The 17027-nt window shown below is 36.4% G+C and overlaps 1 protein-coding gene across 11 annotated transcripts in view; it reads right to left on the reverse strand.

The window, feature by feature from the left end:
- BBS9 (Bardet-Biedl syndrome 9) overlaps positions 1-17027 on the reverse strand; it is a 454270-nt gene that overhangs the window by 409841 nt on the left and 27402 nt on the right. For 8 of the 11 annotated variants that reach the window (XM_086692905.1, XM_086692893.1, XM_086692922.1 and 5 more), the window contains 2 exons: positions 15985-16049; positions 9041-9154 (listed from right to left, as the gene is read on the reverse strand). In XM_086692905.1, the coding sequence (XP_086549031.1) occupies positions 9041-9154; positions 15985-16049 (179 nt within the window). Of the gene's footprint in view, positions 1-9040; positions 9155-10832; positions 10932-11515; positions 11733-15984; positions 16050-17027 lie in introns of those variants that run through there. The other 3 variants (XM_086692942.1, XM_086692957.1, XM_086692949.1) reach the window with 2 other exon arrangements.

Here is a 17027-nt window from a genome sequence, read left to right on the forward strand (position 1 = left end):
TCTCCACACTTAGTCTTAATGGTTAACAGAAATGGCCCTACCTCTCCCATACTTAGCTCAGACCCAAGTTTAACTGCATTCCTTTAGTGACAGGGATTGGTTCAGAGATGGTCCAACCAAAGCCACGGAGTTGGAAAGAGACATTTGCTGAGCCCTCTGGAAGAAAGGCAGGCACTTTTCACACAAACTAGAATCTAAGAAGATTTAGAGCTGCTGTAGCTATCTTGTAACCAGGAAGAAATAGCTTGTGCAAGAAAATGGAAGCAAAAGATGAAAAGAAAAAAAACAGATCTAATCACATTGGTGGCCCAAATGGTGATAGACAGTAAATTTCTTATTCCTCCATAAGCCTACTGTCAACTGCAGTCAAAAGAATCCTCAGTATCAGGGCACCTGGCTGGCTCAGTCAGTAGAGCACATGACTCTTGATCTCAGGGTTAGGAGTATGAGCCCCACTTTGGGTGTACAGATAACTTAAAAATAAAATCTTTAAAAGAAAAGGATCTTTAGTTAACCAAAGGCAAGGCTAGAAAGTGAAAAGAAGCACACCCAATGGAAAAGCAAAATAGTGGCATATACAGAAATTGAGTGGTATTGGTTTTTTATGGTAACATTTCTTTAAATCTTGAGTTGTCTGTTACCCAGTAAGCTCAAAATATAAACATCTCTATGAAAACCAAAAATTTATAATCAAGAAAACTAATTTTAAAAATTAGAGCAGCCCATAAATAGCAATATTATACAATTTAAAATCTGTTAAGAGATACAAATATCAAAGCATTATGTTATACACATGAAACTAATATAACATTGTATGTCAACTATACCTCAATTTAAAAATCTGCTAACAGGGTAGATCTCATGTTAATTGTTCTTACCACAGTAAAATTATAGGTAGACTGATAGGTAGGTAGACAAATAGATAAGAGAAAGAAAGAAAGAAAGAAAGAAAGAAAGAAAGAAAGAAAGAAAGAAAGAAAGAAAGAAAGAAAGAAAGAAAGAAAGAAAGAAAGAAAGAAAGCGGGCCAAAAAATTAGAGTAAAGAAGCAAAAAATGTCAGAGAAGGGTAAAAATTGAAGAAAGAACCAGATAGTGCTGATAATCTCTACTGAAGTATTAAAAAGCCTTTTTCCCATAAACCACAAATTCATTATGAAGAGAAAACAAAAATTCAACATGACTATAAAGCACCAATTATGTGATAAGAAATAAAATTTTAAAGAACTGGCCCATCATAATCCAAACAGCATAATTTTTCAAATAAAAATATATTCAAGTTAATTTTTTCAACAAAAGATTATGGAAGGCATTTTGTTCATCAGATCAAGGTTCCATCCTACCTCCTCAAAGATTTCTCCCTCCTTATAAAACCTTTTCCCCTCCAGCTGTGGCCGTATCATTCTCTTACCCTTCTCTTACCTCTTCACAGAACAGCTTTCCTTTGTGATTTCCATTTCTTTTCTATGAAGTCCTCATTCTGAGGCAACTGGACCAGTGTGCCCATCCTTTTGTTAAAACTGTTCTCCCAAAGATCACCAATGACCTCCAAGCAGCTAAACCCAGTATTTTCTTTTCAACACTCCAGCTGCTTAACCTCTGACTCTCCTGACTCCTACCTCTTGAAACTCTCTTCCCTGTCCTTTCATGACATGCTCTGTCTCTCCATTTATATCTCTTAATCTCTTGTGTTACTTCATCTCCTATCCCTACCCTTAAATTTGTCATTCTTAATAAACATAGTCATACTATGTTTCTATCTATCTGTCTCTAGAGCACTATATCCTCCATTAAAATCAGCTGGCAGCAAGGGGCACCTGGGTGGCTCAGCTGGTTAAGCGTCCAACTCAGCTGGAGGTTTCAGCTCAGGTCATGATCTCATGGTTCATGAGTTCAAGCCCCACATGGGGCTCTGTGCTGATAGCACGGAGCCTGCTAGGGATTCTCTCTCTCCCTCTTTCTCTGCCCCTCCCCTGTTCATGTTCTCTCTCTCTCTCAAAATAAAAGAACATTAAAGAAAATTTTTTTTAATCAGCTGGTAGCGAAAGAAGATAATTTTGCCTTACTGAAGGCTTTAAACTATAGGTAAGAAAGTCCATTTAGTAGTATGAAAATGCCAAGGTTTTTTAAAGCAAAATAATTTTTTTTTTAATTTTTTTTTTCAACGTTTTTATTTATTTTTGGGACAGAGAGAGACAGAGCATGAACGGGGGAGGGGCAGAGAGAGAGGGAGACACAGAATCGGAAACAGGCTCCAGGCTCCGAGCCATCAGCCCAGAGCCCGACACGGGGCTCGAACTCACGGACCACGAGATCGTGACCTGGCTGAAGTCGGACGCTTAACCGACTGCGCCACCCAGGCGCCCCTAAAGCAAAATAATTTTTAAGTGCTCCAAAGTCTGAAAAATAATCTTCTCAAGAGGAACAAACTATCCCAGAGGGAATCTGAATGGCTCAGCCTATGAGCAATGAAAGCTTTATACTGAAAACTATGAAACTGTTCATTTATAGGAAACTGGGGCTAGTGACCTCTAGATTAAAGTAGATAAAAATGAAGAGCTGAAATAAAATAGGTAACAGCACATTCCCTCACCTTTAAGTACTGCCCTCCCCATACACAAATACATACATGCACACATATTTATTCAGCCTAAGGAAGCTGCTCCTTCCTCAAGGCTTCAGTATAACTTCGTACATATCCACTTTATTACAACTTACCTCATCATATCATAGCTAATTCTTAGTCTTTATTGTACCCAACATTGTGAGCTTCCTGAGAACTTAAACTGTCTTTTATTCATCTTTCTATTCCAATAAACTAGTACAGTGCCTGGGTACCCAAAAGACTCTCAGTAAATACGCATTGGATGGATGGATGGATGGATGGATGGATGGATGGAGGAAGAAAGATGATGCAAGGAAGAACTAACACCAGACTTTCTCTAGTCCCTGAAAGTTCCCATACATCTCTAATAAATCAACTATTTCTTTTCAACGTCCCTTTCACACACTTGAAAGAGCCATATACATTATAAGGCTTGTCAACTTGTCCCAGCTCTACAGGACAAATTTGTGGTAACTGAGCAAGTAAACTAACTATAGGTCCCTAAATCATATTATGAGAAAAGGAAGTTTTAGCTCAAATATCTTGATGGTAGCAAGATACATCACATAAACTAGATAAAGTATCTTATTTTACTAAGCTAAGTATTTGCAATTGTTGACCTCAAAACAGTAACATTCTTTCTTCACTCTACCACTGGCATTCTGTCAGTCAATATTAATGCTGTCCTTTTCCGAATACTATTCTGAATTGGCAAGCTTATCTTAACTAGGTAAAGTACCATATCAACAACCATTGGAAGTTGAAGTGACATAATGAAACTAAAGCAGAGGAATATCTGGCATGGATATCCTTTATTCCTTTTTTCAAAAACAAGTAGAGTTCAAATTACTGAGTCAAATAAATTCCATCAATGTTAATAACATATTTTTAGATCAATTCAAATCCACCTTTTCAAAACTAATTTAATATATTTCCAAACTATAATTTGATTGTCCATGCTTATACCACTCACTAAATTTTGCAAGCATTAATTTGTCATTATTATAAAAGGCAAAGATAAACTACCATTTTTTTAAACTACCATTTTTATAAAAACCCAAAGTCATTCCTTCAAAACAGTACTTTAGATTTAGAGAAACTACAAAAATTCTTTAATTCCAAGCACATCTCCCACATCCTTTTGTGTAAAAAAAAAAAAAAAAAAAAAAAAGGATCCAATATAGTCTTTGTTATCAGTCACTTCCCCTAAAAAGTACAATATGGAAAGAATTTTAACTTAAATTCTGGAATGGTATGTAGTAGTCTGAATAATGGAAGATATTAAGCACATATTCTTTAACTAGTTCATAAAACTAGATTTCCTATTTCTTTACCATTTTCTTCTCATTAATAGACATTGCATGTAGCTTGAGGTAAAGCCAAGCCTTACCGCATCAAATGAATGCACCTTTTGAGTTTTTGCAAATGTATTCAGGGTGTTTTTGAAAGATTTTCTTAATGAACGAGCAAACAAAAAAAGGTTAAAGAAAAACAGTAATGACTCTTTTGCTAATTTCAAATCATATATTACCCTCCCATATATAACCTCTCTTATTATTGTGGAGCAGGGGGAGGACTTTTCTTAGAAACCAAAGCACCAAACCAAAAAATCAAACTGAAAAAGCAAGTACCTGAAACGGCAGTTACTCAATATGTTTTCCATAATATATGAAGAATCAAAGTTATGCATTAACTTCAGCCAAACCAAAATACACCCCTTTCTGATAGGAAAGTTTTTTTTCCGATTTAGGAAGGTTAATTTACTCACAGTCCAGACAAGGAAGAAGTTTAGTATGGTTAACACTACAAGATTCTAGAAGCAGAGTCTGAGTTAGAATCTCTCCTCTACCACTTGCTTAGTATATCTTAAGTTATTCAACCTGCAAAGTACTTAGAACATATAGAACAGTACTCGGTAGATCCAGAGCAGCAACATATCTCTAGATCTCTGAGACTTGGCATCAACGAAGAAAGTTTCAGAAATTCAAACTCTCCAATTACAAACTTAAAGAGTTAGAACCTGAATTTCTATCAAGATTCCATTATGATTCAAATGCAACTTCAAGTTTGAGAAGCACAGCTAGAAAGCATTTTCAATTTATATTCTAAGATATCACTTATTATAATTAAAATTTTTAAAAACCACTTCATTACTTTTCTGCAACATGAAGAAGTTACATTTATTTTTTTAATGCTTTTTTTTTTTGATAGTGAGCAAGACAGGGAGGGAGAGAGACAGAGATAGAGAAAAGATAGAGGAGAGAGACAGAGACAGAGAGAGAGAGAGAGAGAGAGAGAGAGAGAGAGAGAGAGAGAGAAATCCCAGGCAGGCTCTGTGTTGAAGGCACACAGCCCAATTGGGGCTTGAGCTCATGAACCATGAGATCATGACCTGAGCCGAAATCAAGAGTCGGACGCTTAACGGACTGAGTCATCCAGGCGCCCCAGAAGTTACATTTATTTTTAATAAAAGGCAAAGTATTATTTGGGCTCAAAATTCCTCCATTGGTGATCTCTTAGCATACTTTATTTAAAGGAGGAACCAACTAAAGTCCAAGGTTGTACAGGACTGCCATCTAGTGGTAGTTTATTCTGGTGCACATGCAAAATAAACTCACTCTGCCTTCCCATACCTTATAAACACATTTGTTTAAAATGGGGCCAGGGTTTCTTCTTGCCTAATTCCTTTCTTGAGGACTACTGACATGATTCCACAACTAAATTCCACAAGAAGGCATCTTAAATACAGAGGAAGATAGAAGACAAAAATTTTTTTAAGTTTCCTTTTTTAAATTCAGATCAACTCTAGGGAGGTTTTCAAATTAAAAGATTGACCCACTCAATCCTGGAAAAGTGCATATTAGGCACACACAGTTATGACAGGCTTAGAAAATGGGCTTCGTTTTGAAATGTGAATACCTTGGAGTCACTTTTACTTTCTTCCTTTTAAGTTCTGTACTTTTTACAATTTATTTATATCATATTTGCTGGGGGGAGTTTTCAGATTGAGAAAAAAAATTATATAACCTTCGGACTCAATCTCCACTTCCACATTCTATCCTAAGGAAATAATGAGAAATGTGGACAAAGAATTATGTACAAAGTTGTACAATTCAGCAATCTTAGTAACTTCATAATTACCCACTAAATCTATGCATCAAAACTTACCTAGTCATTCTCCCCTATTACTCATTTAGACCAGTTCTAATTTATATACACACACACACACACACACACACACACACACACACACACACACATATACATACACACACATACACACACAAAAGGAAGGAAGGAATGACAAAAAGAGGAAAGAAATAAATATATGGTAACTTGATATGATTTTTCTATTTTCTATACTTTGGATCATTTCCCAATATACGTCCCTGTAAGTCACATATCAGCATCCAAGAATATTTTCGTGGTTCTCAATAACCAACCTCCTTTAAGAGTGTTGTGTCATTTTACATATATAGGATATACAGACTGTACTATCACCTCTCTAGCATCAGATTTTATCCCATGGCTAATTTTTTTAACAGTGCTATTGAGATACATTTTATATACCACCTCTTTAAAGTATACAGCTTAAGTAATTAGGATATTTACAGAACTGTACAACCATCAGCATAATCTAATTTTGGAACATTTGCATCATCCCAAAAAGAAATCTTGTACCCATTAATAGTAACCCCCTATTACCTCTGCCAACCTCCCAATATGGCTAATTTTTACTAATTTACCAACCCCACTATTTTTTCATATTTTCTTGTAGATGCCTGAGTGATATTATATAAGTGTTTCAAACCCATTAAATGGAATATCTAATTCTGCTACTCAGACATTTCTTTGTTTCAAACTGTGAAAGGATCTGCTTAACCATAGGAAAGTAAAGCATGTCAGAATATCCTGTTTTTTCAAAAGGTACTTTTTAAAAATTTTTTTAAGATTTCTTCATTTTTCAGAGACAGAGAGAGACCATAAACGGGGGAGGGGCAGAGAGAGAGGAAGACACAGAATCTGAAACAGACTCCAGGCTCTGAGCTATCTGCACAGAGCCCAATACGAGGCCCAAACTCATGGACCGAGAGATCATGACCTGAGCCAAAGTCAGATGCCCAATGGACTGAGCCACCCAGGCACCCCTCAAAAGGTATTTTTTAAGTGTAAGGCATAATTTAAGAACTAAGAGAGGTATCATATAAGCACAAAGTCATACATTCATTTCTAAACTAGTAGCAACTATCGTTACTTTGGAAGACCATTATTAAATCCAGCAAAAATGTCACACAAAAGCAAGGAATCCCTTTTTTGCTTATTTAAAACTTTATTTTAATTGGGTTAACTTGATCTGATTTTAAAAAAAATACAGTGCAATCGATATAACATTTGATTTGTGGTCTAAAGAATTGTCTTGTTGGGGCGCCTGGGTGGCTCAGTCGGTTAAGCGGCCAACTTCAGCTCAGGTCATGATCTCATGGTCCGTGAGTTCGAGCCCCGTGTCAGGCTCTGTGCTGACAGCTCAGAGCCTGGAGCCTGCTTCTGTTTCTGTGTCTCCCTCTCTCTCTGCCCCTCCCCCATTCACGCTCTGTCTCTCTCTGCCTTTCAAAAAAGAATAAATGTTAAAAAAAAATTTTTTTAAAGAATTGTCTTGTTGCTATCAAAAAAATTAAAACTTTCATTTAGCCAAAGCACTTTTTTATCATATCATAATGTTTTGGACCCCCGATGCAGAGAATTTAGCAATTTGCCTTTTAAAGATTTAGTAGGAAAAAAAAAAAAAGATTTAGTAGGAGGAAAATAATTGAAACAATTTATTAAACAATAGAGACCTAGGTCCCTTGATCATGTCAGACATCTTGTTTAAAGAACAGTGAAGGGGCGCCTGGGTGGCTCAGTCGGTTAAGCGTCCGACTTCGGCTCAGGTCATGATCTCGTGGTCCATGAGTTCAAGCCCCGCGTCAGGCTCTGTGCTGACTGCTCAGAGCTTGGAGCCTGTTTCGGATTCTGTGTCTCCCTCTTTCTCTGACCCTCCCCCATTCATGCTCTGTCTCTCTCTGTCTCAAAAATAAATAAACGTTAAAGAACAGTGAAAATCAGTTCTAACAGCTAAGGTTAGGAAGGGATACATCACTGATAAAAGTTAGCCTCTCATCAAATTATAGCTCTTTCCCCTCTTCATCCAACTGTGGACATCTTCCATATTCCTTAAACAATCCAAACATTCCTATTACTCAACTTAAGCAATTCTGCAATCCAGCCAAGTGTTTTGTTTCATATCACTTTATGCAAAATATTTATTTGTACACCACCACCTGAAATATTCCTGTTAATTGATATGCTCAAATCCATTCTTCCTCACCTTTACCTCTATGTATGAAAAGAAGTAAATTCACACAAATGAAGGATACTTCCAAAATAGTTGTTTTTTTCACATCACTAAAGACAGATCTAACACAGATCATTTTTAATACAATGATTAAACAATAAACTCATAAAAAATATGAGCTCAGAAAGAGCTAAAATATTATGAAATCCCTAGTTCACGTTCCACAGGTGCCACACACACATACACACACAAAACCACACAGGTAAGTGTCACTACCTGGTTTCCTGTTCTCACTCCAGTACCAGCAGCTTCTCTATGACCTTGTCACAGTGAAGTGAGAGGAGCTAGGTGGTAAATAAAAACCCTCCCGTGCCAACAGTAACAGTGTACCCAAGCAAGCATCAAGCCCTAGTAACTCAGGAAGTTCTGGGATTAGGGTGGGCAGGCTGTACGTGGCTGCATGCTACTTAGAAAAAGATACCCCCAAGGTGGGAGGAACCCAACCCCACTGGTAAATATAATGCTGTTGTGAAATTTAAAAAGGCACCCCTCCTCTGGAGAGGTTTATTCCTGGCCAAGGCACATGGCTTGATGAGCAGGATCAGGTCTGCATTTCAGTCTCCACTTATCCTTAGTCCAGGTGCCCTCGTGCACAACCAGCACAACCACCAGCACAACCCTGGTTGTGGCCCTGGAAGTGGGTGAGGTGGGGAGAGTGTTCTTTCTGCAGCTTCACCCTGCCTATCACAAGTAGGAGAGGGACTCCATCAGTGAGATTAACCCCTTCTTCCACTGAGAGAGGCAATCACACAGTTTACCCAAAAAACCTCAATTTCAGTCAGCTCATGATATGAAGACAAAATTTGATGAAAAGACACTTTTAGAAATATCTCTGTAGACCATACAAAAATGATTATGTGAAAATCAAACACATTTGTTGTTTAACGTTTTCTTTCCTCGTTATTTTGCTTGACTATTTGAATATAGGGGTTTCAATAAACTATGTTTAACTCTGAGATTTCATACCTCGTGATCCTCCATTTTTATATGGCCAAAACCCAAAATCTGGTACTTGCAATAGCATACTCAAGATTAATGCAAATTACCTTTTACACCACCAAATGATCCATAAGTCATATTGCAGGCTGTTCTCTGAAGATTATGTTCATACATTAATTTGATCTGATATTGGTTCCCATGTTCCACATTACCCAAGGTTCCTAAGGAGGAAAAATTAAAGAATTGTTTTGTTATTTGTTTACATTGAAAGTATTAATTTCCTCTCATCCTCTATACCATCTCTAAGTAATTCAATTTCAGTGAAATTTAAAATGAAAAAGTACTAAAACAATATGTATTACAAACAATTAGCACACTGATGATATAGAGTGCCAGCACAGTTAAAACAATTTAAGTCTTGGCTAGATTACATCATTAGATGAAATACTACCATGGATGACATTTATTATCTATTTCCATTTTATCTGAGTAAAGTGTAATTATTTAAATAAAAACAAAACCATCCAATTTCAGTTCCGAAATAAATGAGGTTAAGCTCCTTATACTTAAACAATAGAGCAAAGTCATGATTCAAAGTGTCTTAGAAAAAATTCCCCACACTTTCAAGCAATTCAGTTTCCTGTCCAAACTCTCAAAATACTCAAGCCCCTAGTACAGTATATTCTAATTTAATGAAGAGATATTCTAAGTTTGCCTTAACAAGTAAATAGGATAAGTTTTATTTGAAGACTGTGAAGAATCTCCTTCAAAACAAAAAGAAATACTTTCTCTGCATTTAATAGATCGTATGTGCTATATTCACTCTCTATTTCTTTCCAAGTTTGAAAAGATTCTTAATCCATATTTTACACTCTGGTTGTTAGGTTTTCTAGAGTAGTTTACAGTTGGAGCTATACCCCAGTAATCAGGCAAGAACATTACAGTTAAAAGAGGTGATAGAAAGAAAAAAGATTCAGAATGCAACTGTTTCCATTAAGAAGCATCTTTGTCTTTCATTCAAAAATGGAAAATTTAAAGAAAAAATTTAAATATAAAGCAGTCCCCAAACTGGATAGTAGATCAGTAAAACAATCTAAGAATATGTCTGTATGTACGTATGTGCATACATATTTATACATGAGCATTTATTTGTTCTTGCCCAAAAGGATTTACCAATGTACATGGAGGTTGTAAGTACCAAAATATTTCTATTTCCATTTTAGAAGTCAGGCACACTAAGTTCAAAAACAGTTTGAGAAATTTCCCCCAAAATCACACGGCTGATAAAGGACAAAGTACTCAAACTAAGTCTTTATTAGAGTTAGCACTATATATCCTGGTACTTAGTTGTCCACCATTTCACAACTTTCAAACTTTCAAAAAATTTGGTAAGCTAATGACAATTTCCCTAAATAAACCAGCCATCAAAAACATCATTTCCACCTCCATCTTTCTCAACCTGGCTTCTTCTTCATTTGGAAGGTGAAGGGTTGAAAGAGAAAACGAATAAGGGAGGATTTCATGGAGAAAAATCACTTCTACTCAGATCTATGCCCCTGAGAATGGTAACAACAGACCTAACAAACCAACAGAACAAGAAAGAAAGAAAAAGACTCAAATTTGCCAGCTAACCCTGATAGGAGATGAAAGCTTTGTGGAATCTAAATGGCAGCAAAATCAGTAAGGTCCAGGGAAACTGAGGGGTAATCACAACCACATGGGCCAAAGAAAAAGAAAAACACACTAAATAACTCACAGCCCCAACCTAAGGAGAGGTCTAGCCTCCAAGAAACCAGAAACAGAAGTTCCTAGAAACATTTGGTTTGTCTCTACAGAAATTACAAATTTCATCCTATACCTAAAACCAGATCAACCCCTCTGAGTAAGGAATGCACTTACACATGCCTACTAGCTGAATGGTCAGTGAACACAGGGGTCAGCAGTCAATACTTCACAAACTTGGCATGAAATGACACTAGGATTTGTGTTCTGAAAAAGCTGCAAAGGCATTGGTAATTTTCAATTTTCAGGTAATAGCACTCTCAAACTTAATAGTGCAACTATGGAGAACAAAAGACAATTTATCTTCCTTAGATACTACTTTGAAATAAAGGTAGTATCTGAAAAATCTAAAATTTCTGACCACTTTTTCCTAGAGAAGTATCAATGATACAAGATTAAAATAACTTACACAGGCTTTGTTCTGGGATATACAGACTGAGTATAGTATCTATAGTCTACTTATAGCTAAAATTAACATAAAGTTTCAGCAATTAGAAAGTAAATGAGTATCAGAACATTGATGCGGTTGGCCTTGTTTAAAGAAGATTTGATTTAAACAAAAAATTCTCTGGAAAAATCAAAGGCCACCAACTACAGTTTTCGGTGCAATTTTAGATAACCGCCGAGGAATCTAATGAAGTTAAATGAAATAAAAGCCGTTACAGAGACAATTAAAAGGTTCATTGTGTTAAATAATCAAATTAGATTATAGAAGGCTATCAAAAGTAAAAAAACCACATTTTTTTTCAATCACAGCAAACATTAAAATTCTATAAATACGTCAAACGCTTAGCAATTACTTGATGAGAAGTACACAATATTTGGGGCGCCTGGGTGGCTCAGTCGGTTAAGTGTCCAACTTTGGCTCAGGTCATGATCTCGTGGTTCATGGATTCAAGCCCCACATCGGGCTCTGTGCTGACAGCTCAGAGCCTGGAGGCTGCTTCGGATCTGTGTCTCCCTCTCTCTCTGCTCCGCTCATGCTCTCTTTCTCACTCAAAAATAATTAAACGTTAAAAAAAAAAAAACCTTAAAAAAAAAAAAGAAGTACACAATATTTGGAAAAGAATATTTAAGAGGACATTATCAGGATGACTTAAGCTCACACATCTGTAACCATTTATTTAGAAACTGAAGCCCATCAGAAAGGAATCTGAGAGGCTATGTGATGCTTTTCCTTTACCAAAGTATGATAAGATGGGCTAACTTCAGCTCAGCAAGACCTTGCTATTTCTCTACATTAAGCATGCATTTGATGACATATCACCCTCCAAAAAGAAGTCAGCACAGCAGCCTCTGACTATGAAGGTTGTTTGGTGTGTCCAGAAGGTCTCCCCTAGTTTGTCTCAAATCTTTTTTAGAAGCACACAGCACATGAAAGAAAACAAGAAATATGTGGGGAAGAGACAGTTGAGAATGAGCATGTCAAGTTCAGCTAATACTTTCATCTGTTGACAGCAGTGGTTTTACTTAAACTAAAAAATGTTTATGCTTCCCCTGTTACAGTAAAATCTAAGTAAAAATTCAGTCTGGAACTTCAAGAAACATATTCAAGAGAACAAAAACATTAACTTCTCTGCTTCTCAATTTAAGCCAAGTCAGAAAAAATACACAAACTGTCAGCTTCCGAATATAATAAGAGACTGAAGAAATGAGAGACAGAAAAGGGAAGTGAGATGGGGCATAAGGGAACGTTGTTTGGAGAACTCCTTGTCCCTAGAGTATACAAAGGTTGTAAACGAATACAAAGAATAAAAGAGCAATAAAAATCACCATTCCCATGACAAATAACTTTCATTTTCAACACTAATTTGAAGGAAAATACCAATGTCTCATAAACAAGTTGTGACCAAACATGCCAGTTTCTTTAAGCAGGCCTTTTTGATGAACACACATTTTATCACTAATCTATGCCTTACACCCCAGGGAAACTCAAAAGCTTCTGACTTTCTGAGCCATCGTTCAAATGGGACCAGAGAAGACCAAGAGTCTTACCCAATTTTTAGTTTGTAGGATCCTTCCCTCTCCTGCCCTCTTAGAGCCTTCAGAAGGGACCAATTCCCTGGAAGTATTCAGCGATAATTGCGTGCAACTTCCTCTGTTCCATGTCCTGTGTAACCCAGTTAATAGTATCACCTCACAGTTAACGGAGAAATAACTAGATTCATGTAATAAAGTAACCTATATCACATCTTCTCCATTTACTCTGGAAAACTAAATATTTGCCCTATCACTAGGAAGAACAACATCTGTTACCATGAAACCAATGGGAGCGGTTTACCAATGACACAGAGAGGTACTATATTGGGCTCTTGATGTAAACAAAAAAGTGGAAAAGAAAATGATAGTGGTAACAGAAGGGAAAAAAAAGAAGGAAGAAGAAAAATAACAGAGTAATAAAGAGCCACTACCAATTACCTCAGCCCCACCCAGAAATTAGTTCACTTGTGCAGTCAACATATGCCTACCATACACCATAGGCCAGGTTATCAAGCTTGCCTTAGAAAGCTAACAGACCTTCAACCCCAAAAAGACACTGCTTTAGGATATCCAGCTCAGCAATCCTTATCAAAACACCACCAGCATTTTTCACAGAGCTAGAACAATCGTAAAATTTGTATGGAACCACAAAAGACACCAAATAGCCAAAGCAATCCTGAAAAAGAAAAACAAAACTGGAAGCATCACAATTCTGGATTTCAAGCTATATTACATAGCTGTAGTCACCAAGACAGTATGCTACTGTTTTTGTAGCACAAAAACAGACACATAGATCAGTGGAACAGAATAGAAAACCCAGAAATGGATCTACAACTATATAGTCAACTATGCTTCAACAAAGCAGTAAAGAATATCCAATGGAAAAAAAGACAATCTCTTCAACAAATAGTGTTGAGAAAACTGGACAGCAACATGCAGAACAATGAAACTGGACCACTTCCTTATACCATACACAAAAATAAATTCAAAATGGATGAATAACCTAAATGCGAGACAGGAAATCATCAAAATTCTAGAGGAGAACATAGGCAGCAATCTCTTTGACCTTAGCCATAGCAACTTCTTATCAGACATGTCACTGAAAGCAAAGGAAACAAAAACAAACATGAACTATTAGGACTTCATCAAGATAAAAAGCTTCTGCACAGTGAAGGAAATAATCAACAAAACTAAAAGGCAGCCTACAGAATGGGAGAAGATATGTGCAAATGACATAGACATATCTGATAAAGGATTAGTATTCAAAATCTATAAAGAACTTATCAAACTCAACACCCAAAAAACAAATAATACAATTTAGAAATAGGCAGAACACATGAATAGACACTTTTCCAAAGAAGACATTCAGATGGCTAAAAGACACATGAAAAGATGGTCAACATCACTCATCATCAGGGAAATACAAATCAAAACCACAGTGAGATACCACCTCACACCTGTCAGAATGGCAAAATATGCAACACAAGAAACAACAGGTGTTGGCAAGGATGGGGAGAAAGGGAAACCCTCTTGCACTGTTGGTGGGAAGGCAAACTGGTTCAGCCACTCTAGAGAACCATATGGAGGTTCCTCAAGAAATTAAAAATAGAACCACCCTATGATCCAGCAATTACACTATCAGGTATTTACCCAAAGGATACAAAAATACAGATCTGAAGGGGTAGATGCACCCCAACATCTCTAGCAGTGCTATCAACAATAGCCAAACTATGGAAAGAGTCCAAATGTCCATCAACTGATGAATGGATAAAGAAGATGTGGTATATATGTATACACACACACACACACACACACACACACACACACACACACACAATGGAATATTATTCAGCCATCAAAAAGAATGAAATCTTGCCATTTGCAACCACGTGGATGGAGCTAGAATGTCTTATGCTAAGCAAAATAAATCAGTCAGAGAAAGACAAATACCATATGATTTCACTCATATGTGGAATTTAAGAAACAAAACAAATGAACATATGGGGGGGGAGAGAAAAGAGGGAAACAAACCATAAGAGATACTCTTATTAATGACGGAGAACAAGCTGAGGGTTGACAGAGGGAGGTGGGTGGGAGATGGGGTAGATGGGTAGTGGGCTAAAGGGGGCACTTGTTGTGATGAGCACTGGGTGTTGTACGTAAGTAATGAATCACTGAATTCTACTCCTGAAACCAAAATAATAATAATAATAATAATAACCCAGAAAAAAAAAAGAATATCCAGCTCAGTGACAATAAATATAAATCATTACTCAAATTAAATGCAAAATATAAATAAAGCCCAAATAAAGAGAATGAGTGTGAAAAATCCAAATCCTAAAGCTAAATTTTACAGCAAACTCCAAAGAACACTTCTTGTATAAGGAATAGACCCATAGAGACTTAGCTTTATTGTGCCAATAAAAAATTTCCCCAATATTGATATCTATTAAAGTAACTCAGCTTGAACTAAAATTTATCTAATAACTAAAACAAAATTTTTTAAAGTTACCTTTCATATTTAATAAGAATCAAAGTGCTAAAACCAAACTACAATTAACTATCATACTTGTACCCACAGAAAAATGTTAGGGAATGAAATCTGATTAAGCCTCAAATAAGTGCCTTCAGGTCAGGCTGAGTAAAAACAACCAAAAGCCAAGAAATTTGAAGTGTAAAGAGACACTTGAGGTTCACCAAAGAAAAGGTAATTTAAACCATTATGACTCAGCACCTAATGAAGTTTGTTGTTGCTATTGAACATTTCTTAAGACTCAAGTGTCCTGGATAAAAGGTACAGCATAAGGAATATAGTCAATGATCTTGTAATACCATTGTATGGTGACAGGTGGTAGCTACACTTGTGATGAGCATAGCATAACATACAGAGAAGTGAAATCACTATGCTGTACACCTGAAACTGATGTAACACTGAGCTCCAACTATACCTAAATAAAAAAATAAACAAAAGTCTTAAAACACTCAAGTGTCCTAAGAATACAGAATTGGCCCCAATAGTCATGGGCAATCCTGGACACAATTCCTGGGAAGGAGATTATAAGGAACCTTCTACTAGAAATTTAAAAAAAAAAAAAAAAAAAAAAAAAAAAAAGGCAATAGCCTAAGTACCTGAAAAAATAAATGAACAAGGGAAAATGTTAACCAAGATAAGAAAATCTTCAACCAAATGTTTTGTGTTCTCTAGCAAGTGAACATAAACAAGCATCTATTCTTATATTAAGAAGCCATTTTTAATACAAATTCTACATTAGAAAAAAATGTTTCTTACCTGAGACAGAGTAGACACAAAGTTTTCTAGAATGCAACACAGCCAAATGAAGCATTTCAGTACCTCTGAAAAATAGGAAAAGTTTTAAAAGTTTAAATGTTAACTTCAGATGTAACCCAAAAAGATACAAAATACTTTTAAAAAGAGATTATAACCACAGTCTATAATCAGTTAACTAAAAACTTACTAGATAATATTAGAAACTGAAAAATAAATGTAACAACAAACACCACTTTGGCAACCCCAGAGGCTCAAGGACTCTGCCTCATGGAACTTCCTTCAGTTGAAGCCAATAGAGCCTCCAAGAAAAAGTAGAAGCAGAGGCCGCTTCATGAGTGCTCTCTCATAATACAGAGATCCAAGTTCTGGACCTGTCTCTCTGGCTAACTAACCTGTGACCTTGGGCAAGTACGTTAATCTTTCTGAACCTGTTTCCCATCCTGGAAAATAAGACATTTCAATTAAATGAAATGAAATCATGTGATACTACCTTGTAAAGTATAAAGCACTACAGAATGCTAATCATTATCAGTAAATGGTATAAGTCACTTCCAGCTCAGAAATTTTATTAAAGGCACTGAAAATATGTCAGTTTGGACTAAACTGCCACTGTCACCAATATACTTCTCAGCCCCTATCAACTAGTTTCCAAGACATAATACAGTCTAGAAATCCTAAATCCAGTCTTCAAGGGTCAGGTCAGTAGATGGAAATGAGTGAAGAGTGTAAATGGTGTGGTCCACTGCAGAGTGGGGCCTGACTAAAGGAAGCAACCACCACTCAGTTCTGGGCTTGTGGCCAAATCTCCACTTTTTTTTTTCCCCAAGAAAAGCAAGAAAGCAGGGATTTTATGTGAAATCCCTGGTTCTTAAATATCAGCAACTCTTTTAAATTTAAAACACATCTGCAAGCAGTCCTCCAAGGCATGACCTCTGATACAGACTCTGGTTGTTCTAAACTAAAAGAACTATAATTGAAATCTGAAGACCTGGAGTGGGGTCCTGACTCTGCACCTTGGTATCCGTGTAATCATTTAACCTTTC

This window comes from Puma concolor, chromosome A2, assembly GCF_028749965.1.
Source record: "Puma concolor isolate L17-30 chromosome A2, mPumCon1.1.hap2, whole genome shotgun sequence".
NCBI lineage: Eukaryota > Metazoa > Chordata > Mammalia > Carnivora > Felidae > Puma > Puma concolor.